The 26656-nt window shown below is 54.3% G+C and overlaps 10 protein-coding genes across 10 annotated transcripts; 7 read left to right on the top strand and 3 right to left on the bottom strand.

Moving 5' to 3' along the window:
• Window positions 1-1739: 1739 nt before the first annotated feature.
• EI97DRAFT_489864 (S-adenosyl-L-methionine-dependent methyltransferase) lies at window positions 1740-3818 on the top strand (the record flags this gene model as incomplete). Its single annotated transcript, XM_033802228.1, has 2 exons — window positions 1740-1940; window positions 1992-3818. The coding sequence occupies 2 exons, from the start codon at window positions 1740-1742 to the stop codon at window positions 3513-3515; spliced, it is 1725 nt and encodes a 574-aa protein (XP_033654760.1). The 3' UTR covers window positions 3516-3818.
• Window positions 3819-4115: 297 nt separating this feature from the next.
• On the top strand, window positions 4116-4786 carry EI97DRAFT_432818 (uncharacterized protein). The gene has a single exon (XM_033798249.1). It carries the CDS (start codon window positions 4122-4124, stop codon window positions 4554-4556), a length of 435 nt encoding a protein of 144 aa, XP_033654759.1. The 5' UTR covers window positions 4116-4121; the 3' UTR covers window positions 4557-4786.
• Window positions 4787-5813: 1027 nt separating this feature from the next.
• EI97DRAFT_313755 (uncharacterized protein) lies at window positions 5814-7775 on the top strand. The gene is made up of 4 exons (XM_033794626.1): window positions 5814-5987; window positions 6037-6219; window positions 6676-7302; window positions 7422-7775. The coding sequence occupies exons 1-4, from the start codon at window positions 5925-5927 to the stop codon at window positions 7575-7577; spliced, it is 1029 nt and encodes a 342-aa protein (XP_033654758.1). The 5' UTR covers window positions 5814-5924; the 3' UTR covers window positions 7578-7775.
• Window positions 7776-8042: 267 nt separating this feature from the next.
• EI97DRAFT_432816 (putative 40S ribosomal protein S25) lies at window positions 8043-8919 on the top strand. The gene is made up of 4 exons (XM_033798248.1): window positions 8043-8075; window positions 8140-8194; window positions 8353-8562; window positions 8658-8919. The coding sequence occupies exons 1-4, from the start codon at window positions 8073-8075 to the stop codon at window positions 8681-8683; spliced, it is 294 nt and encodes a 97-aa protein (XP_033654757.1). The 5' UTR covers window positions 8043-8072; the 3' UTR covers window positions 8684-8919.
• A 28-nt stretch (window positions 8920-8947) lies between these two features.
• Window positions 8948-9956, bottom strand: EI97DRAFT_500816 (ARF/SAR superfamily). Its single transcript, XM_033802675.1, has 2 exons — window positions 9844-9956; window positions 8948-9767 (listed from the first exon to the last, which is right to left on the bottom strand). The coding sequence occupies exons 1-2, from the start codon at window positions 9890-9892 to the stop codon at window positions 9148-9150; spliced, it is 669 nt and encodes a 222-aa protein (XP_033654756.1). The 5' UTR covers window positions 9893-9956; the 3' UTR covers window positions 8948-9147.
• Window positions 9957-10170: 214 nt separating this feature from the next.
• On the top strand, window positions 10171-12614 carry EI97DRAFT_432814 (uncharacterized protein). Its single transcript, XM_033798247.1, has 3 exons — window positions 10171-10766; window positions 10850-11157; window positions 11209-12614. The coding sequence occupies exons 1-3, from the start codon at window positions 10268-10270 to the stop codon at window positions 12244-12246; spliced, it is 1845 nt and encodes a 614-aa protein (XP_033654755.1). The 5' UTR covers window positions 10171-10267; the 3' UTR covers window positions 12247-12614.
• Window positions 12615-13642: 1028 nt separating this feature from the next.
• EI97DRAFT_449929 (uncharacterized protein) lies at window positions 13643-16041 on the bottom strand (the record flags this gene model as incomplete). Its single annotated transcript, XM_033800250.1, has 3 exons — window positions 13643-13690; window positions 13744-14093; window positions 14142-16041. The coding sequence occupies 3 exons, from the start codon at window positions 16039-16041 to the stop codon at window positions 13643-13645; spliced, it is 2298 nt and encodes a 765-aa protein (XP_033654754.1).
• A 3857-nt stretch (window positions 16042-19898) lies between these two features.
• On the top strand, window positions 19899-22095 carry EI97DRAFT_313288 (uncharacterized protein). The gene has a single exon (XM_033794624.1). The coding sequence runs from the start codon at window positions 20348-20350 to the stop codon at window positions 21818-21820; it is 1473 nt and encodes a 490-aa protein (XP_033654753.1). The 5' UTR covers window positions 19899-20347; the 3' UTR covers window positions 21821-22095.
• Window positions 22096-22819: 724 nt separating this feature from the next.
• On the bottom strand, window positions 22820-24232 carry EI97DRAFT_449928 (uncharacterized protein; the record flags this gene model as incomplete). Its single annotated transcript, XM_033800249.1, has 2 exons — window positions 22820-23472; window positions 23551-24232. The coding sequence occupies 2 exons, from the start codon at window positions 24230-24232 to the stop codon at window positions 22820-22822; spliced, it is 1335 nt and encodes a 444-aa protein (XP_033654752.1).
• A 515-nt stretch (window positions 24233-24747) lies between these two features.
• On the top strand, window positions 24748-25995 carry EI97DRAFT_432807 (microtubule/calcium-binding protein). Its single transcript, XM_033798246.1, has 5 exons — window positions 24748-24874; window positions 25015-25126; window positions 25237-25374; window positions 25425-25584; window positions 25638-25995. The coding sequence occupies exons 1-5, from the start codon at window positions 24860-24862 to the stop codon at window positions 25720-25722; spliced, it is 510 nt and encodes a 169-aa protein (XP_033654751.1). The 5' UTR covers window positions 24748-24859; the 3' UTR covers window positions 25723-25995.
• The last annotated feature ends 661 nt before the right edge of the window (window positions 25996-26656 follow it).

Here is a 26656-nt window from a genome sequence, read left to right as displayed (position 1 = left end):
CGCAGCCAGCGAGCGCACGCTGCGACCTTTCAGCGCTGGCTCTGGCAGCGCCGGTAAGCTACTAGCAGGAGGGAGCTCCGCGGCGGAGGCGGGAACTAGGGTAGAAGAGAGAGTCGGGCCTATCTATGTACCTCTTGCTTCCGCCGGTGGGCGCAGAGACGCAGGTTGTGGAAAGGGACTCTTGTACTTGACACAGCAGAATGGGTAGGGATGAGCCCTCCAAACAGGCTGACGAGGCGAGGACCGGCTGGCAGTCCGTGGCACGGCGGAGCAGAAGAAAATCAAGAAACGGCGTGTGATGCGCGAGTCGCAGCAAGGCGATGGTCCACGACCGCGGTCACCGGGAAGGGCGAAGATGTGTGGAGAATGGGTGAATGGGTGGGTGTACGGGTTATGGGTCTGAGGTCCCTGCTTGGAGGCAAAGAAGTCGCTTCTTTTGTTCCGGTTCGCTTATTTTAACGCAGTGGAGCAATCTTCATTCATTAGTAAACGACATGACCGTAATTAACGCTTCCAGAAGGGAAAGATGTAGGCTGAAACCACGCTCGATGCATGTCAGACCTGTGGACTATCTATTTGAACGCCCGATGCAATAATGCCGTGTTCCATGCAACCAGACACAGCATCCACACCTTGTCATATATGCTCTTCGTCCTGTACACATATAGATGGATACTTTGGATAGAGCACCCCGACCAGGACCCATGCCCGCCGTATCAGTTCCGGCGGTACACCACACACCACACCGCAACTTGCTTGGGCTCTCAAATATTCTCAATTGCCGTTGCTGCCCATTGTCCGGGCTCCTGAATCAGCCAGCCTGCGGTGAGGGTGTAGTAGATACCTATGGGTGTGCATAATTTATCCGCCTAGGAACAGGCCCATCGCTGCCGCAGAGATCTGATGACGGGAGGTGCAGAGCATACACAGTACTATTACATCCTGGATACCGGAACCGAGAGACGCAGGGGTATGAGGGGACGTGTACGTGTGGCTGGACGTCTGTAGGTAGTTAAAGTATCTATACATGCAATCCGTGAGGAGACTGGTGCAGAATCCGCGAAGTAATCGCTCATTTAAATGATTCTACTTCGACAAGCCCCAGTTTCAGGCCTCCTACACCTGTAAAGGAGTTATGCAATAGCAAGGTGAGGCCATCATATCGGATGGCTGTGGTTGTCCTCACGACATGCAATTCAATCTGAAGGCAATGCACATGCCTTTCGTCGAGCGATGCCGAAGCAGCGCCTTATATTGTATAAAAATCTTGTTTAAGTGATATCACGGCCACTGCTAGATTTCCTAGATAGAAGGTCCGGTTTTGCCGCCGATACACATATTCACTACTGGGGAAAGCCCTTGCAGGATAATAGCAAGTGCATGCTCGTTTTGACTTACGGATGACTCGCAGACTGAACCTCTATGTTCCATCAGGGAAAAAAGTACATCTAGGAACATATTCTCTAGATGCAGATTCCAAGGTCTAGAGGAGGAGCTGGGGAGATGATGAAAGTCCTTGTCGTGTTGGCTCTGTCTGCCCTCCCAAAGCCAGGAGTGTATGAGTACTACGGACCTTGGAAAATCACTTATCGTCTCTTTGACGATCGTATATGCCAGTATAGATTGTCGGTTCTGATGTTACGTCTTGCGGAGAGGAGGTCGGAGGGCCTCGGGAGAGTGCTGAGAAGCTTTGACCACCTTCACCAGAAAAAGATCCTCTCACAAGCAAAGCAACAACAATGTCGCTCTACTACGAGGCGGCCGCCCTCCTTGCAAACTCCGACAAGACAGGTGGGTCCTTGAAGTCCAGGATCTACAGGAAGAAGGATCTGAAAAGCCCGCCTGCTCAGATCGTTGCTCTCATCACCGAATCCTCAAAGTGGTCGGCGGTGCTGAAAGATGTTATCGAGAAGAGTGGATTGCTGGCCGAGGAGAAGAAGGTAAGCACCTCCAAACGTTGGAGGTTTATGCATGCTAAGCTGGGAAATTAGTTGACTCCAACGCTCGCTCTTCTCCTGACACACGATCTTCTCATCTCGAAGAGAGGAGTTGCAGCGCCCGCCGGCCATGTCCTCAAGCTCGCGATCAACCGTCACAAGGCACGTTTGAGTGCCGAACTTACAAAAGCGCGTGTAAAGGCGGGTCACGCCACGTTAGAAGCGTTTCGAGAAGCATTGAACAATGGGCGAGGAGCCGGGGGCCTTCAACACCCTCGGTGGGTTCGGATAAACACGCTCAAGACAAACTTGGAGAAGGAACTCTCGTCCACATTCGCTGGCTATGAGAAAACTACAGATCTTCGTCAAGTCATGTCTGTGCCGCCTCCAACGAAGCTGTATTTTCTGGATCCTCACATCCCGAATCTACTTGCACTTCCGCCGCGGATCGATCTTAGCAGAACCACAGCGTATACGAGCGGTCGCATCATTTTCCAGGATAAGGCATCATGCTTTCCGGCCTATTTGCTCGACCCTAAGCCTGAAGATGGAGATGTGGTCGACGGTTGTGCTGCTCCTGGGAACAAGACTACACATCTGGCCGCCATCCTGGTTGAACGAGCAGCTCAAGAGGGGGCAGTGGGCTCGCATCTCGATGTGATAGCCTTTGAGCGGGACAGACTTCGGACGAAGACTCTGGAAAAGATGATCAAGCTTGCTTCCGCGGACAAAGTGGTCTCTATAAAAGGTGCATCTGATTTCCTAAATGCAAATCCGAACGCTCAGGAATTCGAAAACGTCGGAGCCATCCTCCTGGACCCGAGCTGCTCTGGGACGGGTATCGTTGGTCGGGACGATGCTCTAACAATCCATCTACCTGAAATGAACCCAACCGCCAATGGCAACACTAAGTCCGCTCATGGCAAGAAACGTAAACGGGATGGAGAAGAGAAGGCAGCTGCCCAATCCAGCGTGCCGTTACAGTTGGAACTAGATGACTCGGTCGAAGAGGAGAGCCCGGCGGAGGACCAGCTGACCGAGAGACTCACTGCCCTTGCGACCTTTCAACTACGTATACTCACCCATGCTATGAAATTCCCAAATGCTCGCAAGATTACTTACTCTACCTGCTCTATTCATTTCGAGGAAAATGAAGATGTTGTCTTCCAGGCTCTGAGTTCGCCCATAGCCAAGCAACATGGCTGGAGAATTCTTCAGCGGGAAGAACAAGTGAGTGGGATGAAGGATTGGCCGAGGAGAGGCGTTTTTAACGTGGAGAACTCAGATATCACAGCTGAATTCACCCCTGATGAACGAAAGGACGTCCTTGAGGCCTGCATCCGCTGCGATAAGGCAACCGAGGATGGTACAATGGGCTTTTTTGTTGCCGCGTTTTCCCGGGATAAGGATGCAATACAAAAACCGTCTGAGAAGCACGACAGCGTCCCAGGTGGAGACAGCGACGAGGAATGGAATGGCTTCAGTGACGGTGACGAGGCCTCTACCCGATCCGATAACTCAGAAAACCAGGAGTCAGAGGCATCAAATCCGAAGAAAAAGAACAAGCGAGAGAAATGAACATGTTCTTCTTGAGGCTGAATTTTCCCACCCCTCATCGAATAGATGGTCGTTTCTTGTGGTTAGTCGGTGACCTCTCCGATCGGTGCTCTACGGCAATTGCAGGTCCATCATTCACCACACTCGGACGGCAAAAGAGCATCGTTCGGCGGGGCTTTCTAACTGAGTAGTGCAAACCCGTTGATCTTCCTAGTGCCCATAGTAATATGGCGTCAGATGCGAGTCTGTTTGGTGGATCTCAGCGGGTGACATCATGTTGATGTCAAATCATCTGATTGCATATATGAGCGCCTGAGAGCCGCACACTGCACCCTTCTCATACAGTACAGTACGCATCAACAACTGGACGAAGAATCAACTACGTCTCCGTCGTCGAATCAAGCCCAATTCCAACTTCTGCGATTCCATCATTTCACCATGAGCTTCAATCCCGATTCCGTTTCCAACCAAGGCCAATTCCATTCGGGCCCTAAGCCGGCCACGCCTTTGGAGAGAGGAGGAGTAAGTGCAATATTCTCCTCATATGCTCTTTCATTTTGTCATGTCATCTCGATCAATGGTCGCTCATCATCCCTCGATCCTCTGCTAACTCCCTGACAGCATCAAATGGGGCGCCATGCTTCACCAACAGATAGAGTCCCCACCTTCTCCGCCCAGACTCTACCTCCAGGCTCAGCGCCAAAAGAATCAACGTACCAGCCCAACCCCGAACCGAATAACCAAGGCATGTACCAGTCGGCCGCCAGGACGCTGACTGGAGCCGACTCGGCCGACGTGAACCGCGGACTGGGAGCGCCCGTCCAAGGACAGTCGAGCGCAGAACTTCGCCACGACGGACAGGCGCACAGGCACCAACACCACAAGGGCATCTTGGGCCACGGTTCTTCGATGAATCAAGGAAACATCAACCCGCAACACCCATCTTTTGCAGGTCAGAGAGCCCTGGAGGAGGATTATCCGACCGGAAGGAGCACCGGGGCTGGAGGCGCCCCTGCGGAGGATAGGTTCCCGGAGCAGGCAGGTTACAACGTGAGGAGATGAGTGGGTTACTTGGGGAGGTTGAAGGTGGGCTGCTTTGCATCCAGCATTTGTGTACGACTATCAAAATCGGGGTGGGAATTGTGAGGCACAAGCATGTCATGCGTTTATGAACCAATGCAATAGCATTTATTTTCGGCAGTAGGCGAGCAACTGTATAACAATTTGCTTTGGATATCCAATGTTTTCCTGGTTCGTTAATTCCTACATCGTGTGGCAGATTGGATGAGCGCACAGCCTTGTCTTGAGCCTATCTTGACAAATGGATCTGTCCTCGTCCATGCCCATTTGCATTTGGAGCCTGGAAGTCCTTGGTCAATTGTATCAACAAGAGCACCCTCCCATCAGCCGTCACTCTACTAGTATGATGGTGACACCATGGCACAGAAAACACTTGACCCTTTGGAGGGAGTAGGGTGGGGTTGTAAACGTTTATATTAAATGTAAACGTGTTTTGGTTTAAAACCGTTTGGAACGTTACTAACGGCCGAAAACACACTAGCTTTATCTTACTAGTACGTGCATTGTGCGCTAAGCTTAATACATGTTAGAGTAACATATATCTATCTAACTTCTGCCTAATTAGGGCAAGTGTAAGGTAAATTCCCTGCCTAGCCTGTATGCTTGGCATGTTTATAACGGTTAGAAACAACAAATTTTATATAAACGCGTTCAGAACCAGTTTGTTCATAACACCCAAACGTCCATAAGAACACAACCCATCCCTAGGAGGGAGGGGTCTGGCCTAGCGATCGCGGGTTGTGTCCCGAAATGGCCAAGCTTCCGGCTGAAGGGTTTCTTCAATCTATGACATCAACGGTTTCGCACCTCGCAGACAACATCGAAAGGTACTGCTTGTATGTATGTGTACCCATTCACAGTATGCCTCAGCTTCAAGCTGTGTATGTTTATTGCCTCCCACGCCTGCATGCGGCCAAGCCATGACTACCGATCTGCCCTCCCCTTGTAGTAAGGGAAATCTCCGCGATGACAGCAAGCTTCCTACTATGTTACAGAGGGACCGACCTTGTCCCACGCCGGGGAGGGACGCCAGGTACTGTGCGGCTAATCCTGGCAAACCACCTTCGCATGCCACTCTCACTAGTATAAGTAGCCCACTTCTCTGCGCCCTGTTTGCAGCTTTTTGAGTAAGGTCGATTCGTTGCTGCTTCGCCTACCTCGCCTACCACCACTTCGAAGGCTGTTATTTGTCAAAGACGACCGGCCCGCAAACCTGAGCGCTATTTTTCCTTCCCTCCCGTCGAGAGGCTACTTAAACCCCTTGCTGCACCCTTCCAATTCTTCTCATCTTTACCATACCGCATAGACTTCTTGATACCCAGATCCTAGACATAGATATAGATCATCATCATGTCCCAGAAGCCCCTATTTGTGGCTACTCATCCAAGGGCATGTTCCACGGCTTTTGAGCGGGTATGTTCACTTCCCATATCTACCTCACCAAATTGCTAACTCCTTCAAGGTTTTCATGACCCGTCGGGAGACGCTCCAAACCGTTCATGAGCCCTTCGGGGACGCCTACTACTTCGGCCCTGAAAGACTCCATCCCAGATATGAGAACGACCCGGAGGCTCGAAAGGCCTCAGGCCATTCCGACACCACTTTCAAGGACGTTTTTGATGCCATTGCCAAAGCTGGCGCAGAGGTTGGTTACATCCTCTTCCTTCCGTTTCACATGTCGTCTTTTTTTTTCCATCGCTCCATTTAGTTCTTTTCCTGACGTCTCTTGTGTCCAATCAACAGCTTTCTGATACTCTTGCTTTCCCATTCGTTCCCTACTACACGCCACGCGCGCCGCATCTGCACCCCACGTTTGACGACAAAGCCGTGGCTTATGTCGCAAGAAGCTTGTGTTTCGACTGGTTCGGAGAATACAGACACAAGTGTCTCGTCCGCTTGGTCGCAGCCACATATCTACGTCGTGCCACAGCAGGAATCAACGCACACGATCTTTCTACCACTCCATCATCTATGACACACCTTTCGTTTTGCGTTCCCTCCATCTTCTGACCTCCCTTCCCTCCGATTCGCGGCTTCTGTCTCACAATGTCATCCACCCTCTCCGACACCATGCCACGCATGCACTCACACTGCACCGTAGGGCAAACGACCCTTCATCAAGGACATGGCCCAGTACTGGATCCCACCAAACAACCAACCCGCCCAGATTGCCCCCAGTCTCGCCTCGTACAAACGCGGCGTCGGCACCGACACCCCATACCCATTCAACACTCAGGGTGAGGAAGGGAACCCGACAGTCGTGCCTAAGGATCTCCTCGCAAAGTTCCAATTTGCCTTCCTGATTCGCCATCCGAAGTACAGTGTTCCGAGCTACTACCGCTGCACGATTCCGCCGCTCGATAAGCTTACCGGGTTTTACAACTTCAGACCCGATGAGGCTGGTTATAGCGAACTACGCCGACTCTTTGACTACCTGCGCTCTGTTGGGCAAGTGGGCCCCAACCTCGCGGGCGAAACCCATGGCCAGGCCGCTACCGACGGGGAAGCAAGTGGCGTACCCATCACGCTCATCGACGCCGACGACCTCCTCGACAATCCTTCGGGCATAATCGAAGCCTTTTGCAAGGGCACGGGCGTGAAGTACGAGCCTGACATGCTAAAGTGGGGGGATGAGAAACATCAAACTTATGCTAAGGAGGTGTTTGCCAAGTGGCCCGGTTTCCATGAGGATGCCTTGGATAGCGACGAGCTCAGGGCGAGGACGCATGTAAGTTGCTTTCTCCAAGGTTTTGCTTCCCTCTCTTGGAAGAGTGGAGTCCACTACTAGGGTGACATATCGAAATTCGTCGACTCTGACCTTCATTGCTAACTCTTCCCTCTCTACAGAAAAAAGAACCCAAATCGGACGAGCAGCTCTTCGCCGAATGGACCGAGAAGTACGGCGAGGAAGGCGCCAAGGTGATTCGCGATACTGTCGCCGCCAATGTCGCGGACTACGAGTACCTGAAGCAGTTCGCGATTAAGCTGCCAGTGGCGAACTAGGAGCCTGGGAGATCTGCATCTGGGATGTAGGGAAAGCGAACGTCGTGAAGGAAGAAATGGGGGCCGGTGAGCGGGCGGTTTTGGGTGGTTTGTGCACTGCTTCGTTGTATTCTTCGTGAAGCTAGGACATATGTTAAGGGGTCGAGGTGATTGACGGGGGAGAACAGGCTAGGTCGTAAGCTCTACTTAGTTTCTCAATTCAGTCCTGCTTCACCGTCAGAACCGACAAGTACAAGTCCATTTTACGATTGTTTCGCATTCATGTCACGATGAATGGACCAAACTCTGAGAATAATACCAGTATATACCCTATAATTTTGATGTCCAATTGCATTCGATCGAGGGGCAACTTTGGAAGTGAAAAGCTCCTCACGTGCAACGCTCGCTTCCTTAGTCATGCGCCAAGAGCCGCTCCGCACTTCAATTTCTCCTTCACATCGCTCCAACCCCCGACGACAGGACTTCGCATCTTCAAACACCACCACATCCTCCAAAATGGTATGTTGCCGGGCAGAACGACACTAGCAGCCGTAAGGGTCGACCGTTAACTTGCGATGGATAGGCACCTGCAGCAACCGGCGGCAAGAAGCAAAAGAAGAAGTGGTCCAAGGGAAAGGGTATGTGACCGCCTCATTCCAGCAAATCTCGACATCTCGAGCGCACAAGAATGTCATTTTCGCACCCTTCGGAGTGCATGCTCGCATAAAGCCGGCGTCCCTCCGATTCCCCAGTCGATACCGCGACCTACACCAGTTCCGCAGCTGACAGACAGCAGTCAAGGATAAGGCCAACCACGCCGTCGTCCTCGACAAGCAGACCAACGACAAGCTCCAGAAGGATGTCCAGTCATACCGCCTGATTACCGTTGCGACCCTCGTCGACCGCCTCAAGATTAACGGATCCCTCGCACGGAAAGCGCTTGCGGATCTCGAGGAGAGGGGCCAGATCAAGAAGGTTGTTGGACACTCCAAATTGAGCGTTTACAGTATGTTGCCCTAGTCTGTCTCGGCCATGTTTCCCCTGTGTCGGTGAAAACGAACGGTCGGGATAGTATTACCAGATACACTAACCCAGCAACAGCTCGTGCTGTCGGTGCTTCGGAATAAGCGAATAAACGGATGGACGGGCGGTAGATGCGAGACTTGGGGTTCTTCACAGCATTCGGGTATTCCAAAACCACATTCCTCTTTCCCAACTATCGGCGTATTCGACATGAAAGGGTCCTTACTCTATGGGCATGGCAGGCATGATATAAGAGGACCGCTTGGGACAGCGCTCCCGGGCGGGGTTATGTATTGAATGAAAAGAAACCAGAATCTGCATCACTTCGTCCGAGGGGTCGACGGATTGCCTATGTGGTGCCTGTGTGTGATTGGGGGTGGTGATTGGTGGATTGGGCCATATGCTATGGACACGGGCGGCACATGCGTGCTATCTATGCAGAGGCTGCGAGTGACAGGCTCACCAAGTTGTCGTCTGCACAGATCTGACTGCCTTTTCAGACGGCTCTCCTAAGCCACCGATTCTAATATCCAAGCATTTCCGATAAACCAAACCGTGGGTATCTTCATCACCTCATGAGCGGTGGCCTCGCTTCCTTATTCCACTTCACCCTACTACACAACCACTCTACCGCCTCCTGAACCCCCGTCCCCGTCAGCGCCGAGCAAGGCAACACCCTACTATCCCTGACGCTCCCACCCTTCTCCCCTTCAAACACCCTCCTCACCAAGCCCTCCTTGATCCTGACCACCTCGACGCAATCCTCCCGATCCTGCTTATTGGCCAACACCAGAATCGGCACCCCCGCCGCATCCTCATTCTGCAACACATCCTCCAACACAGCCCTACACTCCTCCAACCTCCCCATCTCCTCGCCCCTGCCCGCCTCGGTACTCAACGTCGCGATATCCGCATCGCCGACATCGGTACTATCAATCACAAACACAATGGCGTGGCACGAAGCGTAGTACGACTGCCACAGGCCCCTGAGGCTGTGCTGGCCGCCGACGTCCCAGATCTTCAGGTAGAGCGACTGCGGCGGCGGGAGTTCGATGGTGGCGACGTTCTGGCCGACGGTGGGCACGGTGTTGAGGTTCGGGTGCAGCGAGGGGGAGAAGAGGGCGCGGAGTTGTTCGAGGAGCGTGGTTTTGCCGGCGTTGTCGAGGCCGAGGAGGAGGATGGAGTATTCTTACGATGCTGTTAGACGTGGCTTGATTCGGGAAAGGAAGGGGAACGGAGGAGACGGATTAAGGGTGGGCCGCACCTTCTTTGCTGGTTGCGTGCAGGTAGAGGGATTTGAAGAGGTGGTACATTCTCCGGTGAGGTAGGTGGGTGGAGAGTTTGCGCTTTACATGGCGCGGACGGGGAGGTTTGATGGTTCGACGCTGAGATGCTCCCCACAGCCACATGTTGAATATCGAAGCCTAACCCGAATCGAACTTAGCGTAATCTGTGCGAGCGGAAACGCTTGGCATGATTCCCATCCATCCCGTCTGCTATGACGTGGGTGGGGTAGCACAAGAGTGAGCTCCCGCCCAGTTCCTGCGCGCCCAAGTCAACACAACACCTTCTCCACACCACCTCACTCATACACATCCCTCACGACGCGCACGATGCATCACGCACCCAGTTATTAGTTGACGCTTCGCATCTCCACACGATAACCACCCGCAACAGCGAACACAACCATGGCCCCGCTAGACCCGGACGTGACAGGCCACTCCAACGCGCTCCCCCTCGCCGTCTTCTCGAGCCAAATCCTCGCCGTCGCAGGCCTCTCCACACACATCCTCCTCAGCATCTACCGCACCGCAAAATTCCTACCTCCCTCGGCGGCGACGCGCGCCCAACAATCCACGCGCCGCCGCCACGCCGCCCTCTTCTTCTCCCTCGGCGCCGTCGCCCTCGCATCCGTGACCACCTTCGCCATCGCGTGGCGCATCCTGTCGTACTTTGAATGGGCGGACCACAAGGGCGACGCGCGCGAGGTACCCGGGAGTCTATGGACGGGGTGGTACGGGACTGGGGAGAAAGGGGTGGGCAGGTGGAGGTTGGGCGACTGGTGGAGCGACGTGGATGATATCTCCAAGGCGGATGCCGTCGTGTTGGCGGCGCCCGAGAGCTTCTTCTACTTGTATGAGCATTTCACGGGGGTGACGGCGGCGGCAATCTTCTTTGGGGTCGAGGGTAGGTGTTCGCTTCTTCTTAGGACTTGCATGGAGGATGCGGATGGTTATTGGGAGTGACGCTAACTCAAGGTGTGCATGCAGGACGCAGGCGCAATCTGCCCATCTCGACCATCGCTTCGTTTGTTCTCCTCAGCGCCATGGGCTCGCTCGGCTGGGCGCTGAATCTCTTCTTCGTCCTGCTGCTGTATACGCCCATGGCGGTCCATGACGACGGCAGCGTCCGACACGACACGCACTTCGCGCCGCATCCCGCCGTGCTCTACGTCCCCGTCATAGGCGCCATCGCCTTGGAGCAATCTCTACCCATGCTCCTGGCACGAAGGACCGACCTCACGCTTTTCCGCATCGCCTACGTCACCGTTCCGCTGTTTCTGGCGTTCGCGCCCGAGGTACGTTACGCTCTTGCTCTATAGTCCTTCCTGAAGACCTGACCCCAATAGATCATACCACTAAACTGGGGCCGCCTCCACGCCACCAAAGCCGCCGCCCACCACTCGTACGCGCCGGCCTTCCACACCCTCGGCCTCTCCAGCCTCGTCCTGCACTGGGCCCAGTTCCTCGCCGCCCTGCTAGTCAACACCCCGCCGCCCCGCAGCTCCGTCTACGACGTCTTCCACCGCGCCATCGGCGTGCCGGGCGAGGCCGAAACACCAAGCAGCCGGCTCCGCGCGGGGTTGGCAAACACGTTCGACAAGCTCAAGCTGGTGAGCGGGCATCCGGCGGTGTCGGTGACGGGCATGGATGTGCTGGTTACAGGGGCGACTTTGTTGGCGTGGGCGTTTGTGCGGAGGGTGGATGTGGGGGATGTATTGGAGTGTAGTGTTTTGAGGTTCTTGAGTGGGAGAGGGGGCAGGAAGGGGAGGCATGTTGCTTTCAAGGAGAAGGAGGAAGTCGTGGAGGGAGGGGAAGGGGAAGGGAGGGAAGGGTTGAAGAAGACAAAGGAGAAGGGTGGGGAGTTGGACGGGTCGGCGAAGACGTCGATGTCGACGCCGCCGAGGAGGGGGAGGGGACGGCCGAGGAAGGGCACGGTTACCACGACGAGTCCGAAGGGAACTGAAGCTGCGCCGTCTGCCCTTGCGCATAGTCTAACCACTGGATCGGCACCGGCATCGACATCATCAGCACCATCACCAGGCTCAACGCCCCTCCGCCGCAGCACGCGCCGTCGCACCCGCACCCGCGCGAATCCCACGGATGCCCTCCATCGTGCCGTCGAGTCCTCCCCTTCCTCTCACTCCTCCTCCGACGAAGCAGAAGGAGAAGACGGGGATGGTACATACGAACCCCCAGCGCGCCTGTCGTCGGCCCTCGAGCAGACGGAATTTGAAGGTTCATCCTCCAGGTCCGGGTTTGGCGGGGAGGAGGAATTGATCGAGGGAGGCGAGGCGACGGCTTTGGCGCTCGTGTTGGCGTTTCTGGGGGGGTTGGGGCAGGTGGGCGCGGGTGTGTTGGGGGCGGAGGTTATCGGGGGTTGGTAGGCTGTGGATAAATGGATGAAGGTTGAGTGATGGGATGGATGACGGTTGGAGGTTGGAAGGGGTAGATTGGAGAGGGGCGTGTTGGGGGTAGAAGAGGGAACGGAGAGTCGATGAGGATGACGATGATGGGAAGAGGTGAAAGAAAGGGGTGAGCGAGTGTGATATGCCTTTCTTTCCTTCTTTCCCTTTGCTCCTCTCTGCAAGGCGTCCACGGCCGCGTGGTAAATGCAACAAATGGCGTTCCGGAAGGGAAGGGGAAGGGAAAGGGGCAAGAGCAAGCCAGTGCGTTCGGGTGTTCGTTCTATCAGTGAATCCCCTCTTCTTCGCCGCTTCTAATTATGGGAGCATGTATAGTAATTAGTATGGGCTTTGTACCTTTTCTTTCTTCCTTCTTTGAGGGAGGGAGGGGGTGGGTGGGGAATCAAGGATGACGGACGGGGGGTTTTGAAAGTACAGGATTTTTTACTCGCAGAGGATACCTACGTACGACATGTGTGACATTTAGGTGTATGTGTGTTTCGTCTGAAGTCTGGTGAGATGGTGGGATGGTGGGATGGCGGGCATGACGGAGGGGATATGGTATGAAGGTGAAGGTGAAGGTGAAGGTGAAGGTGGAGTCGTAAATAAGGAGGGTGAGGATGAGGATGAATGAGAATGAGGGCTACCGTCAGACTACAGAAAACTCTCAATGCGCACAGCGACATCGACATACTCATCACAAGAAAGACATCGAATATGCATTCGGCCAGATTAGAGCGGGGGATTCCCTATTCGAGATATCCATGTGAATGATCCATGATAGATGGTACACACGCACACACACACACACACAGAGACGCACACACAATCCAAAACTCCACACACCACCTCAATCCTTCCACAGCCCGGAGCCATCGAACCCGAACCGTTGCCTTTCTCTCCTTCACTCCTTCGGCTTGCAGCACGACACTTGCACACAAGTAATGGGGAGAGACCAAAAGGAAAGATGGAACAAAAGGAAACATACGGAAAACGAGAGAGAAACACGCCTACGCCGCACTTAAGCAAGACAGGGACAGCTATAGGGAAACCGGCAAATGAACTGAGACATGTGCTAGAAAAACCGCACAGACAGAGATGAATGCAAGGAAAGATCACTTCGCTTTTACCGTCCCCTAGTCACCTACCAACAGAGCGCCTCTCCCTCTCCTTCCGACCACTATGCTCGTTAAGACAGAGAAGAATGCTCTGGAATTGCTCACGATTCCTGAACGACATGGAGGCAAGTCCAGCGTAACCAGAAAACGGATGAGAGCAAGGTGCAAATCATGACGAGTGCTGTTCGCTTCCAGTGACAACGGTGACTATAAAGGTGTTCGCCGAGACGCCATGAGGTCAAGATGCGGATGCATAATCATTAGAAGAAATGTGTGTGGGGTTTCGATAGCTCGTGCACTTCCATCTCCTGCTCATGTGTCAGCTGTGTCCTGTTGGCGAACAACGAGCATATCGACGTACCATCTTGAAGGAGTTGAGCTCCTCCTTGATTTGCTGGGCCAGCATAGGTGTAAGCCTATTGCACGTAGCGATATCTCCCCTGCGATCGTAGTCCGCGCTTGACCATGCCTCGTGGCATTGTACCTTGGGACTGAAGGTGATTGTTCTTGTGTGGGGCGTGTTGGGTAAGCTTCTCGTACTGTGGTTGGGAAAACGAGGCTTTCCGAAGTAATCCTCTCCGCTGATGTGAACCTGAATCTGGCGTCCCTGGTCGTCATTCGGCGTACTGGGGGCGCTGGATTTGGGAGTTTCGCTGAGGGCATCTGCAGGTCGTGAGACTGGAGAAGAGGAGTTCGAACCAGTCCCTGCGCCTTGATGGCTGTTAGTACCGGCTAGGAATTCAACAGAATCCAACTTACGTTTCAGAATTCCTTTCTTGATGGAGGAGAGCACTTCAGCTCTTTCCCTGTCTCCCCCAACGATACTCTTCCTGGAAGACTCGTTGCCAGCATCACTGCCCGCTCGACCAGCATCCAAGGAGTTCCGCTCCAGCCTGGGGTATCCCGTTCCGCCTCCAACCTGATCATGGGGATCCGCGTTTACATTGACCTTTTGCCGCTCGGCTTCAACTGTCACCATTGAGACCTCCGCAGCGCTCGGCCTCATCAGTGGCCCGTCAGCAGCTGGAACTCCAATCACCGACTTGGGCCTGAAGAGACCCTTTATCGATCTTCCGCCTTTCCTCATGCCATTCCCCATCTTGCGAAGCATGATGGATGCAGATGACGCAGTAGAGGATATGGACAAATTGTCGGTCGACCCGGTGAAGCCGCCTTGTCCATTGTAGATGCCCGCGCCAATCCCGGCAGCCTCTTGTTTCGCAACAATAGCGGCTTCCTCAGCATCGTGCTCGTTCTGGTGTCTGTCCTTGCGCAGCTTCACACGCTCCGCAGAAAGATTATTCTCTGCGGTGGCTCGACGGAGCTCGGCAGCGCTACCGAATGAGAAGGCTCTTCGCAGACGAGACTTCATGCCTCGACTCGAGTCCTTGTCATTCAGCGCAACAAGCTGTTGCACAGCTGGGCTCGCAGGAGCCGTAGGTTTAGCTGGACTCGGGGGTTCAGAAGGTGAAATGGGATTTGAGAGCGGAGACGGTGCTATGACGCGCTTGGTCGTTTCAGGCGTTCCACGTGCGGCGGACGGGGAGGACACGCCCGGCGCCACGCGGGTCTGACTTGAGTTGGAAGTCTGTCGTGACTGCACAAATATCAGCATGCCGTCATTGCTCTCGGACGCAGGACTTACAGATGATGGCCTGCTCGACCCTGTAGATGATACACTTCCCGAACTCAGTTGTCGCTCATGGTTGTGTCCAGGATCTGGCCGACTTGTAGGACCACCTGAGCTAGGTCCAGGATGGCTCTCTGCAGGGGATGGCTTCACCGAGGATGGCGACGCGACGATCGTGCTGCTGATTTGGTTGAGGGCTGGTGGACTGACGAACTGCGGAGTCGCATCAAAACCACCGTGGCTTCGTCGCCTATATCGTTTGGCCTGCTCTAGGGTAGTCTGGCGGGTTCCTTGCATATCGTCAACACTGCTGGCCCGGTTATGACCAGGTCTGACAGCGTTATCCAAAATAGCAGGAACCATTGATGTGGCATTGCTGCTAGGTGAACCGCCGGAAGCGACGGGCCCACCAATTGAGGGAGAGGGTTGAGGCGTTGTCGGCGCAGAAGACGTAGCGGCACCGCTCGAGTCTGTTCTGCGAGCAGCCCGTCGGTAGCGATCAGGGGAAGGTTTCACGGGGGCGTCCAACGCGGCAGCGGCCAGTGGGAGGTCGGGGATCGACGAGGAAAGATTCATTGCTGAAGCTGGAAGGCCTCCAATGACGGATTTCCTCGCATTGGTGCTGATGGCGCTGTCGTCGTTTACAGTGACCTGTGCCGTAGCTGCCGATCTACTGGACGAGCCGGAAGTCGAGACTGTCGAGTCCGACGAAGACGAGGTATGTGTTGGGTGGGACTGCCTCGCAGGGTTCATCTGCTGCAAGCTGTGGAGATTGGGGGCCGATGTCGACTTGCCCTCTTGCCGTAGCTGTGGGGTGCTGGAGAAGGCGTAGGGCGCTATAGGCGCAGCCGTTCCCCGGTATGCTGTACCTCCATTCTGGGCATTGTAGACCTGGGTTCGTGACATCTGCGAGGTTCGGGTTGGGTGAGGCTGTGCTGCTGCGGGCGGGCTCTGGAAGGCATCGGGAGAAGTATGTAGCATGGTAATTGTACCGGAAGTCTGGACAATGGGTGCTAGTACTTGAGCCATCGGAAAGCTTCAAGGGTCCGGTTAGTAAAGTCTATCGTATCGACGATTGCGGCGGGTTGAGCGAGGAAGGCGGCCGGGGTAGAGGCGAGGGTAAGCCTGAGGGGAGAATGTGTCAGTAAAGAGGTTAGGAATAGGATTCGAAAGCGAAGTGGTAGAACGATCAGAGGTGGTCTGACGGGTGGTGACGTTGAAGCGTTTGGGAGTTCAGGAATTGTGGGTCTGTGAGGACGCGGGCGAAGCGGTAGGAGGAGACTGTTGACCACGTACCCCTTTCGACGTCAAGGCCTTCGACGACAAGCAATTAGGAGAGGAGTAGCAAACGAGACCGTGGAATCGTGTACGTATTAATAAGACAAAGAGAAGAATGTAAGAAAGAGCCTTGGATAGCGCAGAAGATGCAGTGGTGATAGATGGAGCTGGCGAGCGTGCACCAGGCCTCCTGGGGTGAAGAATCAAGCGTGCATTGGAGGGGCGGCCGGTGTCCAAAGTCGACAGATTGGCGCTGGGAGTGGCCGGGGGAGTTTCAAGAGGAGCAGTGTGGGGAAGGAAAAAGAATAGAGAGGGAGGGCGAGGCGGCGACGTTTGGTGGGCCTTGGGGGGGAAGTTTGGCTGTGGATGTCAGGAGGAGGTGGAGGAGAGGTGAAGACTGGGATTGGGTCCAAAGGGGACTAGTGCGGACTCACGGATCGCTCCTGCTGTTCCTGTCGAAACATGGGCCCGTGCGACTTCCTGGCTTGGCGACGGCTAGCCCGCTGGCGCAAGCAGAAGAGAGGAAGCAGTTCGAGAATCGCGTGGAAGCGTTCAGTGAAGGACAATCGACGATGCAAGCCTCGTTGTAGTCACGACAACATACGATTTTTACTCTCACGAGACGCCAGATGGCAGATGGCCCAGCACAGTTCACGATCCTCGATGACCCGCGGTTGAGGCCGCCCGGGGCCCGCCATTTCAATATCAGGCGTAATCCCCGTCGCGCCTACACAAGTCCAATATCCCCCTTCCCCGCGCACGGCAGCATATCGCAATACTGCATGCCAATATCGGCAGCGGCGAGCGCAACGGCTCACTCAGTACCTCGACACAGTAGGGAATTGCTGGAAAAGAAGGCCGTTGGCTTGCGCGAGACAAGACCGATCCTGTAGCAACGGGGCACAGCAGCCCACCGCATTCCGGACCAGCTGTCCGGTTGCGAGCACGGGAAGGCTTGCATTCCTGACCACGACAGAAAAGGAGGGTAAAACTTGGCTGCTCTCGTCCGTCAGAAGAGGCGGTGGGCGGAAACGAGGCAGGCCTGCAGACTGTGAGTACACACCCAGCAGGGTAGTCTCGGAGAATGTCGTCGCCAGGCATATTGAGCAAGGCGAGCAGACACTCCGTACAAAGGAATCCTGTTGTTGAGGCAATGTAGCAAGCGGGGATAGCGCCGCAGCCGTGCAGCGATAAGAGTCGAGCTGGGATGATGCCGGGGCAAATAATACTTGTAAACTGGCTGCGTTCAGTACGCAGTTGAAGTCGACGACATGGCCAGAGAGCACATCATAACCGCGTGATATCACAATCCCATAGCTGCGTCAACACCAGCAAACACGATAATCGTACAGCGAGTTCTCATCCTCCATATGCTTCCCATTCCAACTGGCATCCACGGATCACGGCTTGACAGGAGGTAGCAACTCCACTGGCCCTGTCTTCTCGTGGCGCTGGAGGACGCGTCGCCCATGCCAAGGCCGGGGAAGTTGGTCATGTCGCCCCTCCTTTCAATCTTCACATTCACCTCTCTCGCCGCTTCATCTGTGGCTTGGTTGATTACATAATGTATTGAGTTCTTCAGACACGGCCTGCTCCCCTGTGCTGGCGCCGTTTCCAGGAAATCAACCACCGCATCATCTTGCTTCCGAGTCCTACCTACGGAGTACTGTGTAGACTACTGTGTATGTTCCTACAGCATCCAGTCGGGTCGAGTAGCCCGCGCCTCAGAATTCCGACCGCCAAGAATGGCGGCGGAACTCTGCCGCTTCGGTTTACTTGTACTATACATAGTACAGGGGTGCTGACTAATGACCAATCACCTAGTCCGACCACCATTCCAAAGGTCAGAACAGGTCGACTCTCTGTTCTGCCATCGACCTTTTAGCTATCAACAAAAAACACGCGTATCCGGCTCTCTGCTCTACTCAGACACGCCAGGCTAGCCTATCCTGTCTCGCCTCGTACGAAGACCATCTTCAGCTCTGACGTACTCTATCTCTTTCCTTCCCCCGTCTTCCGAGTCCCACCCCACAACACCGCTGCCCGTCATCAGGACTCGGCCTCATCAACGTCGTGCAACAGGACTGCCGCATGAAATCTGCGGCGACCCCTTTTAGCCCGTGGCTCTGGATCGTTGGCCGCAGACATCTATTGCCCAATGACGTCTGTCTGGTTTCCCCGCCTCCTCCGATCATCCACCATCCCGCAGTAGTACTTATTCTACTGATATGTACCTGGCTCCTTCTGTGTGACAGCCTGGCCGGACGCAGATAACTTGCCAAGCAGAAACCAGTTCAGTCCCTGCAGCCAGCGGCCAGGGCACGAGTACGACGTAATCATGCCGTCTCACCCACACCTGCTCTTTACCTGCCCTAAGATATTGTGGGGAGGACAGAAACGCGAAAACGTTTTCTGACTAGACTGGACGTTGTCCCCTCATGCATGACCTGCTTCAATCTCGGAATGAAAAGAGGCTAGAGTGGAGAAAAGTGGAACCACTCGCGTGCTGTTGCTTTCATGCAACTACACCACTCTTCTGAACGACATGGCTGGATCTTACGAAGCTGCATGCCGTCAAGCTAACTGGCCTTGACTGAGGGGCATACTACGACTCCTTCTCATCCGTCTCCCAGTTTCCCTTTCAGCAGCTGTTCTAGGTTGCTAGCGACAGTGAGACAACACTTCCTACCAGCATCATCGCTCACTAGGAGCCCCGTTTTGTCTGGAACGACCAATCACCAACGATGAAGCACTTTCGGCCCAACCTTATCACGACATTCAATAGTTGCCTTTCCCAGGTCTCTGCGAGCCCAGAGAAGCACGACAAGGCATTTGTGTTACAGACTAACATCCAGCTACCAGCGATACTCTATTCGGAACAAAGTTCTTTGGCAGGATATAAAGGGTGTAGACGTAAATCCGTAATCTCGCTTGCCCCTTCCTTTCCCCCACGTCTACCCATTAATCCACGGCCACATCATCATTCCCGGTAATTCTGAAACACTGACTCCTGCATGATGTAACTGCCTCCGGGTAGTTCCTTCATAGTCAGTCGTGCGGGGTTGGGAAACAGAAGTCGCCTGGTAACAGGGCTTTCTGGGCTGCGACCTAGAGGGTACAGTGGGGACGAATATGTCATACTTCTGGGTCCGATGTGAGAATGAAATCCGGAATGCTCTCTAGGCATACCTAAGCACAGTTGGTAAGTATTGGGTGTTTTGGAGGTATGCTGACCCCAGACCACAGGCTCCGAGGTACTGTCATAGCCAGGGACGGAGGTTCTGTTTGGCATACTGAGTTCCAGTCAAACGTCTGATTGAGCCCTATTTCAGCAATCACTTCGACGATAGTTTACCTCTAGGTACGGTGTGCACTAAGTGCACGGTGCATCGCTGTATAATGGATAACTGGAGAACTGAAAGAGATAACGTGGGTAAATACGATGTCAAGTTTTCCGTAAGGGTATTCCAGCAGCGTTATACTGAGGTTAACGACCTGCACAGGGATGAGACCTGATTGACTGAGACTTCCGGACCATCAACTCTACAATAGCCACAAAGCACAGCACTTCTTTGACTTGCCTCACCAACATCCCTAAGGCAAAGGATATCGCTACCTAACCAGGTTCCAAGAATTCCCCACCCATTCTAGGGGATCAGGTAACTGAGACTCAATGTCTAAGGTACTGTTTGCTTCGTTCTTCCTTTTGCTGCAAAACTTCCTCAGCCACAATTAACTCAATCTTTCAAACATAGTCTGCTGTCTCCCCTCCTTCCATGCTCTTTCCTTTGTTGTCTTTCATATATACAATGCTTACTTTTCACTTATCCGAGTCCCTTTTCACTGCGCGGGTCTGTACCTGTACATTTATACAATGTGCGGTTCTTGCACAATGGAACGGAACTGTGCCCATATTTCTATGTCATTCACCTTCTCTACCTCTTCGCTCATAAAACCCGCATTCGCAACAACGACTTCCTCCCAACCTGTTACAGTCAGCATAACTATAGTCGCAACACAACCTTCACAGGCAACTTCCTGAACCCAAAACTCAATCATGGCTCCAGCGGGATTGGCTAGACTATACGCCCACCTTCCCTCCTCTCCTACCTCTCGAAACATCACCTATCGTGACCTCCACAATCACGATATCAAATGCCTCGCCTCCATCCTCCGCGACTATCCCATCAGGCCAGATTCGGCGTCGTCTTATTGGGTCACCACCAAAGACGCCATCAAAGACCTGCCATCCCATCTCCGCTCCTCATCCCTATCCCGCCTTTCCACCTCAGAGACCAAGGATGGCAAAACAAAAGACGGCAAGCTATGCGCCGGACACGCCGGCCTGAACGCCTCTTTGATTCACTCCCTCTTCTTCGCTTTTCGTTCCGAGATCGACCATGGTCTCGGTGCCTTCCTCTATCCAATCTTCATATTCGCCGGCCTCCCGCATGCCCAGGAACTTCGCTTTCGTCAAATCGAGCCCATCTCGCAGATGTGGCGCTCAGACTTCGACATTGCCGACCACACGCTTCCGGGCCGTGAGCCGCTCGTTCCCACGGAACAACTAGATGGCGGACGCAGAGTACCCAAGTGGCGCCGGCAGGAGAATGGCTGCGTAGCTTGCATACTCTCCCGCCTCGGCAGCGACAAGGACGTCCTCTTCGCCCTGATGGCGGGTATGGTAGGGTGCTACAGCTCGCGCGTCGTGGGAAAGAAGACTTCGGACATCAAGTCCAAGAGGGTACGTTTCGTGCGCTATTGGTTGAAGAAGTTTGGCCGGGAGGGAGAGAAGATGGCGGAGGAGGCGTGGGAGTGCGGCAAGGAGCTTAGGCGTGTTCGCAGAGCGTGGAGGGAGTATGCTCGTCGTAGTGGGCAGAAGGGGTTCTATGGCCAGGGAAGTGGTGGGTTGGTTGGCATGTCAGGATCTCCTATCCACGACCGTTCATCAACGCAAACGGCAGCGGGACTCCATACTCCTACCCCAGATGACAGACTCCCTCGCACCGGGCTGACGGCAGAGACTCCCCAAATGCACACTGGGCAGTCCCCCCAGCACCCTTCCTCTCAGCCTGGCATCATCGCCCACCACCCTCAATACCGCCTCTCCCCTCTAACCCCATCAGTCCACTCCGACACCGCGAGCATACCCTCCACCACTGCGGCAGACGTCGGACACACGCCTACCTTCGGCCTCAACCTCCCGCGTCCTCCCCTAGGCTCTCGTTACGACTCCCAAAAGCAAGAAACCTACCCGCAGACCCAGGCCCACCCCGATGGATTGCGAGGCATGTACCGCGCGCATGCGCCTGCGCCGCTGAACATTCGACAACAGCGGCCCCAGGGCCCTACTAGTGTAGCACGAGATAGCATTTACGCCGGTTTCCGTGTTGATGGCGGCGGGTACGATAGTCCGCCTGGTAGTCCGCTGGGTACGCCGGTGGTGCCTGCGGGACCGTTGGGGGTTGGGGATGAAGGGGGGAATGAGGAGGGTAGGGGGAGGGGGACTATGTGGAGTGACCTCTACTAAGGCCCAGTTTCACTGCCGTATTTTCCTCCGAGTCTGAGAACGGGAGGGAGGTGAGTAGATGGGGTGCGACGGTAGGTATAGGTAAGTTCCGGGAAGAGGGGAGGGAGTATAGCTCACTCTTCCCAGCAGATGAAGAGATAGAGGACTCTGGTGGGGTTGGTTGGTGTATCTGCAGGGAACTTGTGTTGCACCGGGTTTCCTATGCTGGAGGCCTGTTGGATAATCATCTTATAGATGTGTCATGTATTAATCTCACATGCGTTTGCTGATATGCATATTCTCTCCTTTCCACCTGCTTCTGGAAATTCTTCCCTTTGACTTGAGTGGTGATGATCGACCTACCCCTTTACATGTACGACATGTACGCTAGTTAGACATAGCAAAAAACAAACCCCAACTGCATACTGCAACCCTCCTGCATTTGATAGAAAGCCGTCCGCTACTAATATTCCGCATTACGGAAACGTCGCTCCAGTGCTTCCATAGATTACTATTCATCCACCCATGCGATTAAAGACAGTCGTTCCGAATGCACATGCTGCGTAGACACGATCGACGAAAGGACAATGAATTCAACGACTTCGATCCTCCGCCCTCATGGTTAAGTAACGCCGCGCGACTCCGGAAACAGGAACCATGACTGGAAATGGAGCGACCCCCAACTAAAGTGCCTCGTCGCCAAAGGAGCTCCTCCGCACGAACAGAATACGAGACTATGACTGACTATGCTACACGAAACAAGGTAAATAGTCGCCGAAGAAAGACAAAACACAATCAAGAAGGGAATGGGAGAAGCACCAAAAGAAAGCCCCGCGCCCACAACCAGACAAGCGAATGCAGATATCAAAAACCCAAAAAGTCAACTGATCGACCAATCGCTGACATTATGCAACACAAGAAGACAATCAATCATACACCGCAACCCAATGATTTCCCCGACATTAAACATCTAGTCGTGCTTCTCAGCAAACACACACAATCCACCAATGGCTATTAAAATTAATGACTCCTCTCCACGCCCAAGACATTAGCTCCCCGCCCATGCAAACTCTCATTTACTTTGGTCCGTAAACCCTTCAGATTCCCCGACGGCGACTGCGAAATACTCGACGACTTCTTCCTCGCCGACAACAACGGCGCCGCAGCTGCTTTCACCTGCACCCTCGCACTCGCACTCGCACTCCCATTCGAGCTCACAGCCTCCTCTCCCTCCACCCCCACAACACCACCCCTCCCCTCATTCTCCCTCTCCTGCTCCATCTTCTGCTGTGCAACATGCCGACTACGTTCATACTTGAGCTTCACATCCCCATTCCACCTGGTCCCCAAAAACCGATCCCAGAACGTGAAAAACGGCTGCGAGAAATTCGTCTTGATGCCCCAGCTCTGGTGGTGGATATCGTGATACGCGGCGTTGTTGCTCGTCATGTGCTGCAGGGGGTCAAAGGGGAGCGCGTAGCCGCAATGGTCGTCGACCGTCTTGAGGGTCGAGCCGGTGAAGAACCAGATGGATTGGCGGACCGTCATGCCCGTGAGGAGGTAGGCGAGGCCCGTGCCGAGGGTGTCGAGGAGGAAGCCTTCGAAGGGGTGGTTGTAGAGGGCGCCGTAGGCGTAGGGGACGTAGAGGCGGTGGTGGCGCGAGTGGAATGTCACTGAAGGACGTTAGTTGGATCCGCCAGTGAAGATGGCTACGCAGGCTGTTGTCCATGCACTGCGTGTGCTTAACATACCGTATAGCCACTTGTTCATGTGCATGGCGCGGTGCAGGAAGTACTCCCAGGTATCCACCGCAAGGATACCGGCTAGGAACTGCAGAGCCGGAACGGCGTACCAGTACAAAATCTTCGCCACGAGCATCTCCCATAATGCGAATGTAGGCACGACTGTCTCCACGCCTCCAATCCTCGCAACCTCGTACAGCCCCGGATACCGACCCCCAGCCAAGGCTCCTGCAATCATGGGCTGGGAACCAGCTACCTTGGAAGCCAGAGCGGTCGGATTCAGCCCGACCATTGCGAGACACACGGGTATCGCTCGCTGCGCCAGTCGGATCTTCTGAGCATACCACGCCACATTATAATCGTCCTTGCCGAACATAGGCTCCTCGTCAAACATGTTCATCAACAACCCGAACATGGTCTGGATAACCTGCTGTATAATGACGTCGCGGAAGACCTCCCATCTCGAAACATGGTTGCGCTTGAGGACCTCGGCGGGAGTGTGTAACCGGTATTGCGGGAAGAGGTCGTATACGTCAATGAGGTGGAAGAAGCCTGAGAGCGCCCAATACCCTATGATGGGCAGAGCAAGGGCAAGGTGCGCATCGGAGATCCAGGGTAGCAGGGGAGGAAGCGGTTGGAGTGTGTAGTCAGGGAGCGGAGGCAGCTCGTAGGAAGCATTCGCCATCGCCATGACGCGTGATGCCCCGTGGGTTCTGACCAATCCTTATAAGGATGACAGGAAAGCGCGAGCGGTGAACGAGGAGTTCTTTAGGCGGGAGGCGGAAGAACAGGGCTATGAAATATCGGGCCTCTCTTCGAAATAGCGTGAGACGGGTAGGACGGCGTGGTAGTGTTATTATATTTCCCGGAGACGGACGGAGCACGGAGTCAAGCGGAGCCGATAGGAGGAACGGTGAAAACTAGGGCTGAGGTTCAGCTCCGATTCAATTGGGAGGGCGCAGATGCTCAAGGAGAGGCAGCAGTCGGCGCGAGCGGGAAGGGGACAGGAGGTGGTGAGAGCGGGAGGAGTCGTGTGAGAGTGGTGCTCGCGGTGGCGGACTCATCGATGGTTGACAGACTGAACGCGGACAAGACAAATCTCGACCCCAGCCAGGAGACGAAAATGACGCTAATCCTAAAGAGGTATGGTGGCAAAGCGCCTTAGTTTCCCTGGCTCAAATTTCAACCCCACCAAATCCTCTTATTCTTCGACGTCCACGACAAAAGGCCCATCCCCAATTCTCAGTCCTCTTGCGGCCCCTGGAACTGTCTCCTTTATTTTCGTTGCTCAGTCGTGTTCTTCGGATTACCCTCCAACATGATCATTTACAAGGTCCGTACGCACTGTCGAGTACTCCGCGCAACCCAGCGATCGTATTCGACCCCGCCCCCTCCTTGAAGCGCCACAACTGCTTTACCTACAGTGTCCTTGAGGACATCAATGAACAGTTATACTGACTTCAAGCCTTTTAGGACCTCATCACTGGTGACGAGATCATCTCCGACTCGTACAACCTCAAGGAGATTGATGGTGTCGTCTACGAGGCCGACTGCAAGAAGATCACCGTCGGTGGGGAGAACATCGGTATGCCGCCCTCACATATCCACATTTCATATCCACCACAGTCGCAGCACTCCTGGATCCCCGTAGCGCTGTACAACCCCTTGGATACCTGTGGCTAATACGACGTTCAGATATCGGCGCCAACCCCTCTGCTGAGGAGGCTGATGAGGGTACCGATGACCAGACCCAGACCGTCATCGACGTCGTCCACTCTTTCCGCCTGAACGAGACCTCTTTCGACAAGAAGTCATATCTCACCCACCTTAAGAGTAATGCTCCCTTACACAGTGATGAATGCACGGCCGCTAACTCTCTCCAGGCTACATGAAGAAGGTCAAGGAGGGTCTTAAGGAGAGAGGCGCCAGCGACGAGGAGGTTGCCGCCTTCGAGAAGGGCGCCTCTGCTTACGCGAAGAAGATTGTTGCCAACTTCAAAGATTACGAGTTCCTGATCGGCGAGTCCATGGACCCCGATGGCATGTATGTAGACGCCTCTGCCTGTTTTGATATCCAGCGCATTAACACTGACGCAGGGTCATCCTCCTCAACTACCGCGAGGACGGCATCACTCCCTTTGTTACCGTCTGGAAGCACGGCTTGACGGAGATGAAGGTTTAAATTCCTTGCTGCTGCCCGTGGAAGGGCAAGAGGGTCCTGGGGAAGGTGGATACTTGGATATACGACTAAATGCATGAACGGATATCAATTGCAACGCCGCAAATGAAACACGACTTGGGGGTCAGGCTGCCTCCTGAAAAGCGGATACACATGGCGCTCTACTTGCATTGTGATGTCTTCTTCAATGGGTGCATTACCGCTATTGTCAATCCACGTTACCAGGACACTATTCGTACAAGCAAGCCGTAAGACAATTTGGGAAGCGAATACGGGAATCCTTTCACACATAACCCTTCTCAGCTCCGACTATCTTTAGATGTACCCGACTGCACAGGGAATTTACAGACGAGGAGGACCTCCACCAGCGCTAAACGCGTACTCTGTTTGGTCAAGTGACTTCGCGTTGGCGCGTTCGGCTACGCACGAGCTATTCCGTACGTGGGTACGTGGGGTCCGCATAGCAACCGCTGCCCAGGATGCCTCAGGCATCTTTTACTTGTACTTACAGCCTTCCCCAAAGTCCTCTCCTTTTTGATTTCATCTTCAAGAATTGGTTGCATTTACATGTTTTCCTCCTGTCTGCAATATTGTAACCGCGCTGTGCAAGTAGCGGTATGCGACCTTCTCCCCGCCCGGCTCCCGCGGGCCCTCCCCACCTTGCATCCGCTGCCAGGCCGGACCTTTCCTCAACGAGTTCCCGGCGGGCGCCTCACCAGCCTACCACCGTCGATGACCTCATCAATCAGTTAAATGCAAATTGCGACTTGGGCATCCGGGTACGCGATGCCACCTGGTCACCCCGCAAACGAGCCCATTCTCCCGGCGACAAGATCCAGGGAATCATCAAGAGATTATTCTACTCGAGAAGAGATAAGGACAAGTTGTTGACCGTCTTGCGGGAGTTTGAGGGCAAAGCGCGGGCATTGGCGCTGAG

This window comes from Westerdykella ornata (genome assembly GCF_010094085.1).
Source record: "Westerdykella ornata strain CBS 379.55 unplaced genomic scaffold EI97scaffold_8, whole genome shotgun sequence".
Lineage (NCBI taxonomy): Eukaryota > Fungi > Ascomycota > Dothideomycetes > Pleosporales > Sporormiaceae > Westerdykella > Westerdykella ornata.
This window is presented reverse-complemented; position numbering and strand designations above follow the sequence as displayed.

Coding starts and splice junctions, on each gene's coding strand:
- EI97DRAFT_313755 (XM_033794626.1), top strand. CDS start 5,925: ATGTCCCAGAAGCCCCTATTTGTGGCTACTCATCCAAGGGCATGTTCC. Junction 5,988..6,036: donor GTTCCACGGCTTTTGAGCGG/GTATGTTCACTT, acceptor AACTCCTTCAAG/GTTTTCATGACCCGTCGGGA. Junction 6,220..6,675: donor TTGCCAAAGCTGGCGCAGAG/GTTGGTTACATC, acceptor ACTGCACCGTAG/GGCAAACGACCCTTCATCAA.
- EI97DRAFT_432814 (XM_033798247.1), top strand. CDS start 10,268: ATGGCCCCGCTAGACCCGGACGTGACAGGCCACTCCAACGCGCTCCCC. Junction 10,767..10,849: donor AATCTTCTTTGGGGTCGAGG/GTAGGTGTTCGC, acceptor GTGTGCATGCAG/GACGCAGGCGCAATCTGCCC. Junction 11,158..11,208: donor TTCTGGCGTTCGCGCCCGAG/GTACGTTACGCT, acceptor TGACCCCAATAG/ATCATACCACTAAACTGGGG.
- EI97DRAFT_500816 (XM_033802675.1), bottom strand. CDS start 9,892: ATGTACCACCTCTTCAAATCCCTCTACCTGCACGCAACCAGCAAAGAA. Junction 9,768..9,843: donor GCACGCAACCAGCAAAGAAG/GTGCGGCCCACC, acceptor CAGCATCGTAAG/AATACTCCATCCTCCTCCTC.
- EI97DRAFT_432818 (XM_033798249.1), top strand. CDS start 4,122: ATGGGGCGCCATGCTTCACCAACAGATAGAGTCCCCACCTTCTCCGCC.
- EI97DRAFT_313288 (XM_033794624.1), top strand. CDS start 20,348: ATGGCTCCAGCGGGATTGGCTAGACTATACGCCCACCTTCCCTCCTCT.
- EI97DRAFT_432807 (XM_033798246.1), top strand. Junction 25,375..25,424: donor ATATCTCACCCACCTTAAGA/GTAATGCTCCCT, acceptor AACTCTCTCCAG/GCTACATGAAGAAGGTCAAG. Junction 25,585..25,637: donor TCCATGGACCCCGATGGCAT/GTATGTAGACGC, acceptor ACACTGACGCAG/GGTCATCCTCCTCAACTACC.
- EI97DRAFT_432816 (XM_033798248.1), top strand. Junction 8,195..8,352: donor GAAGTGGTCCAAGGGAAAGG/GTATGTGACCGC, acceptor GACAGACAGCAG/TCAAGGATAAGGCCAACCAC. Junction 8,563..8,657: donor CTCCAAATTGAGCGTTTACA/GTATGTTGCCCT, acceptor ACCCAGCAACAG/CTCGTGCTGTCGGTGCTTCG.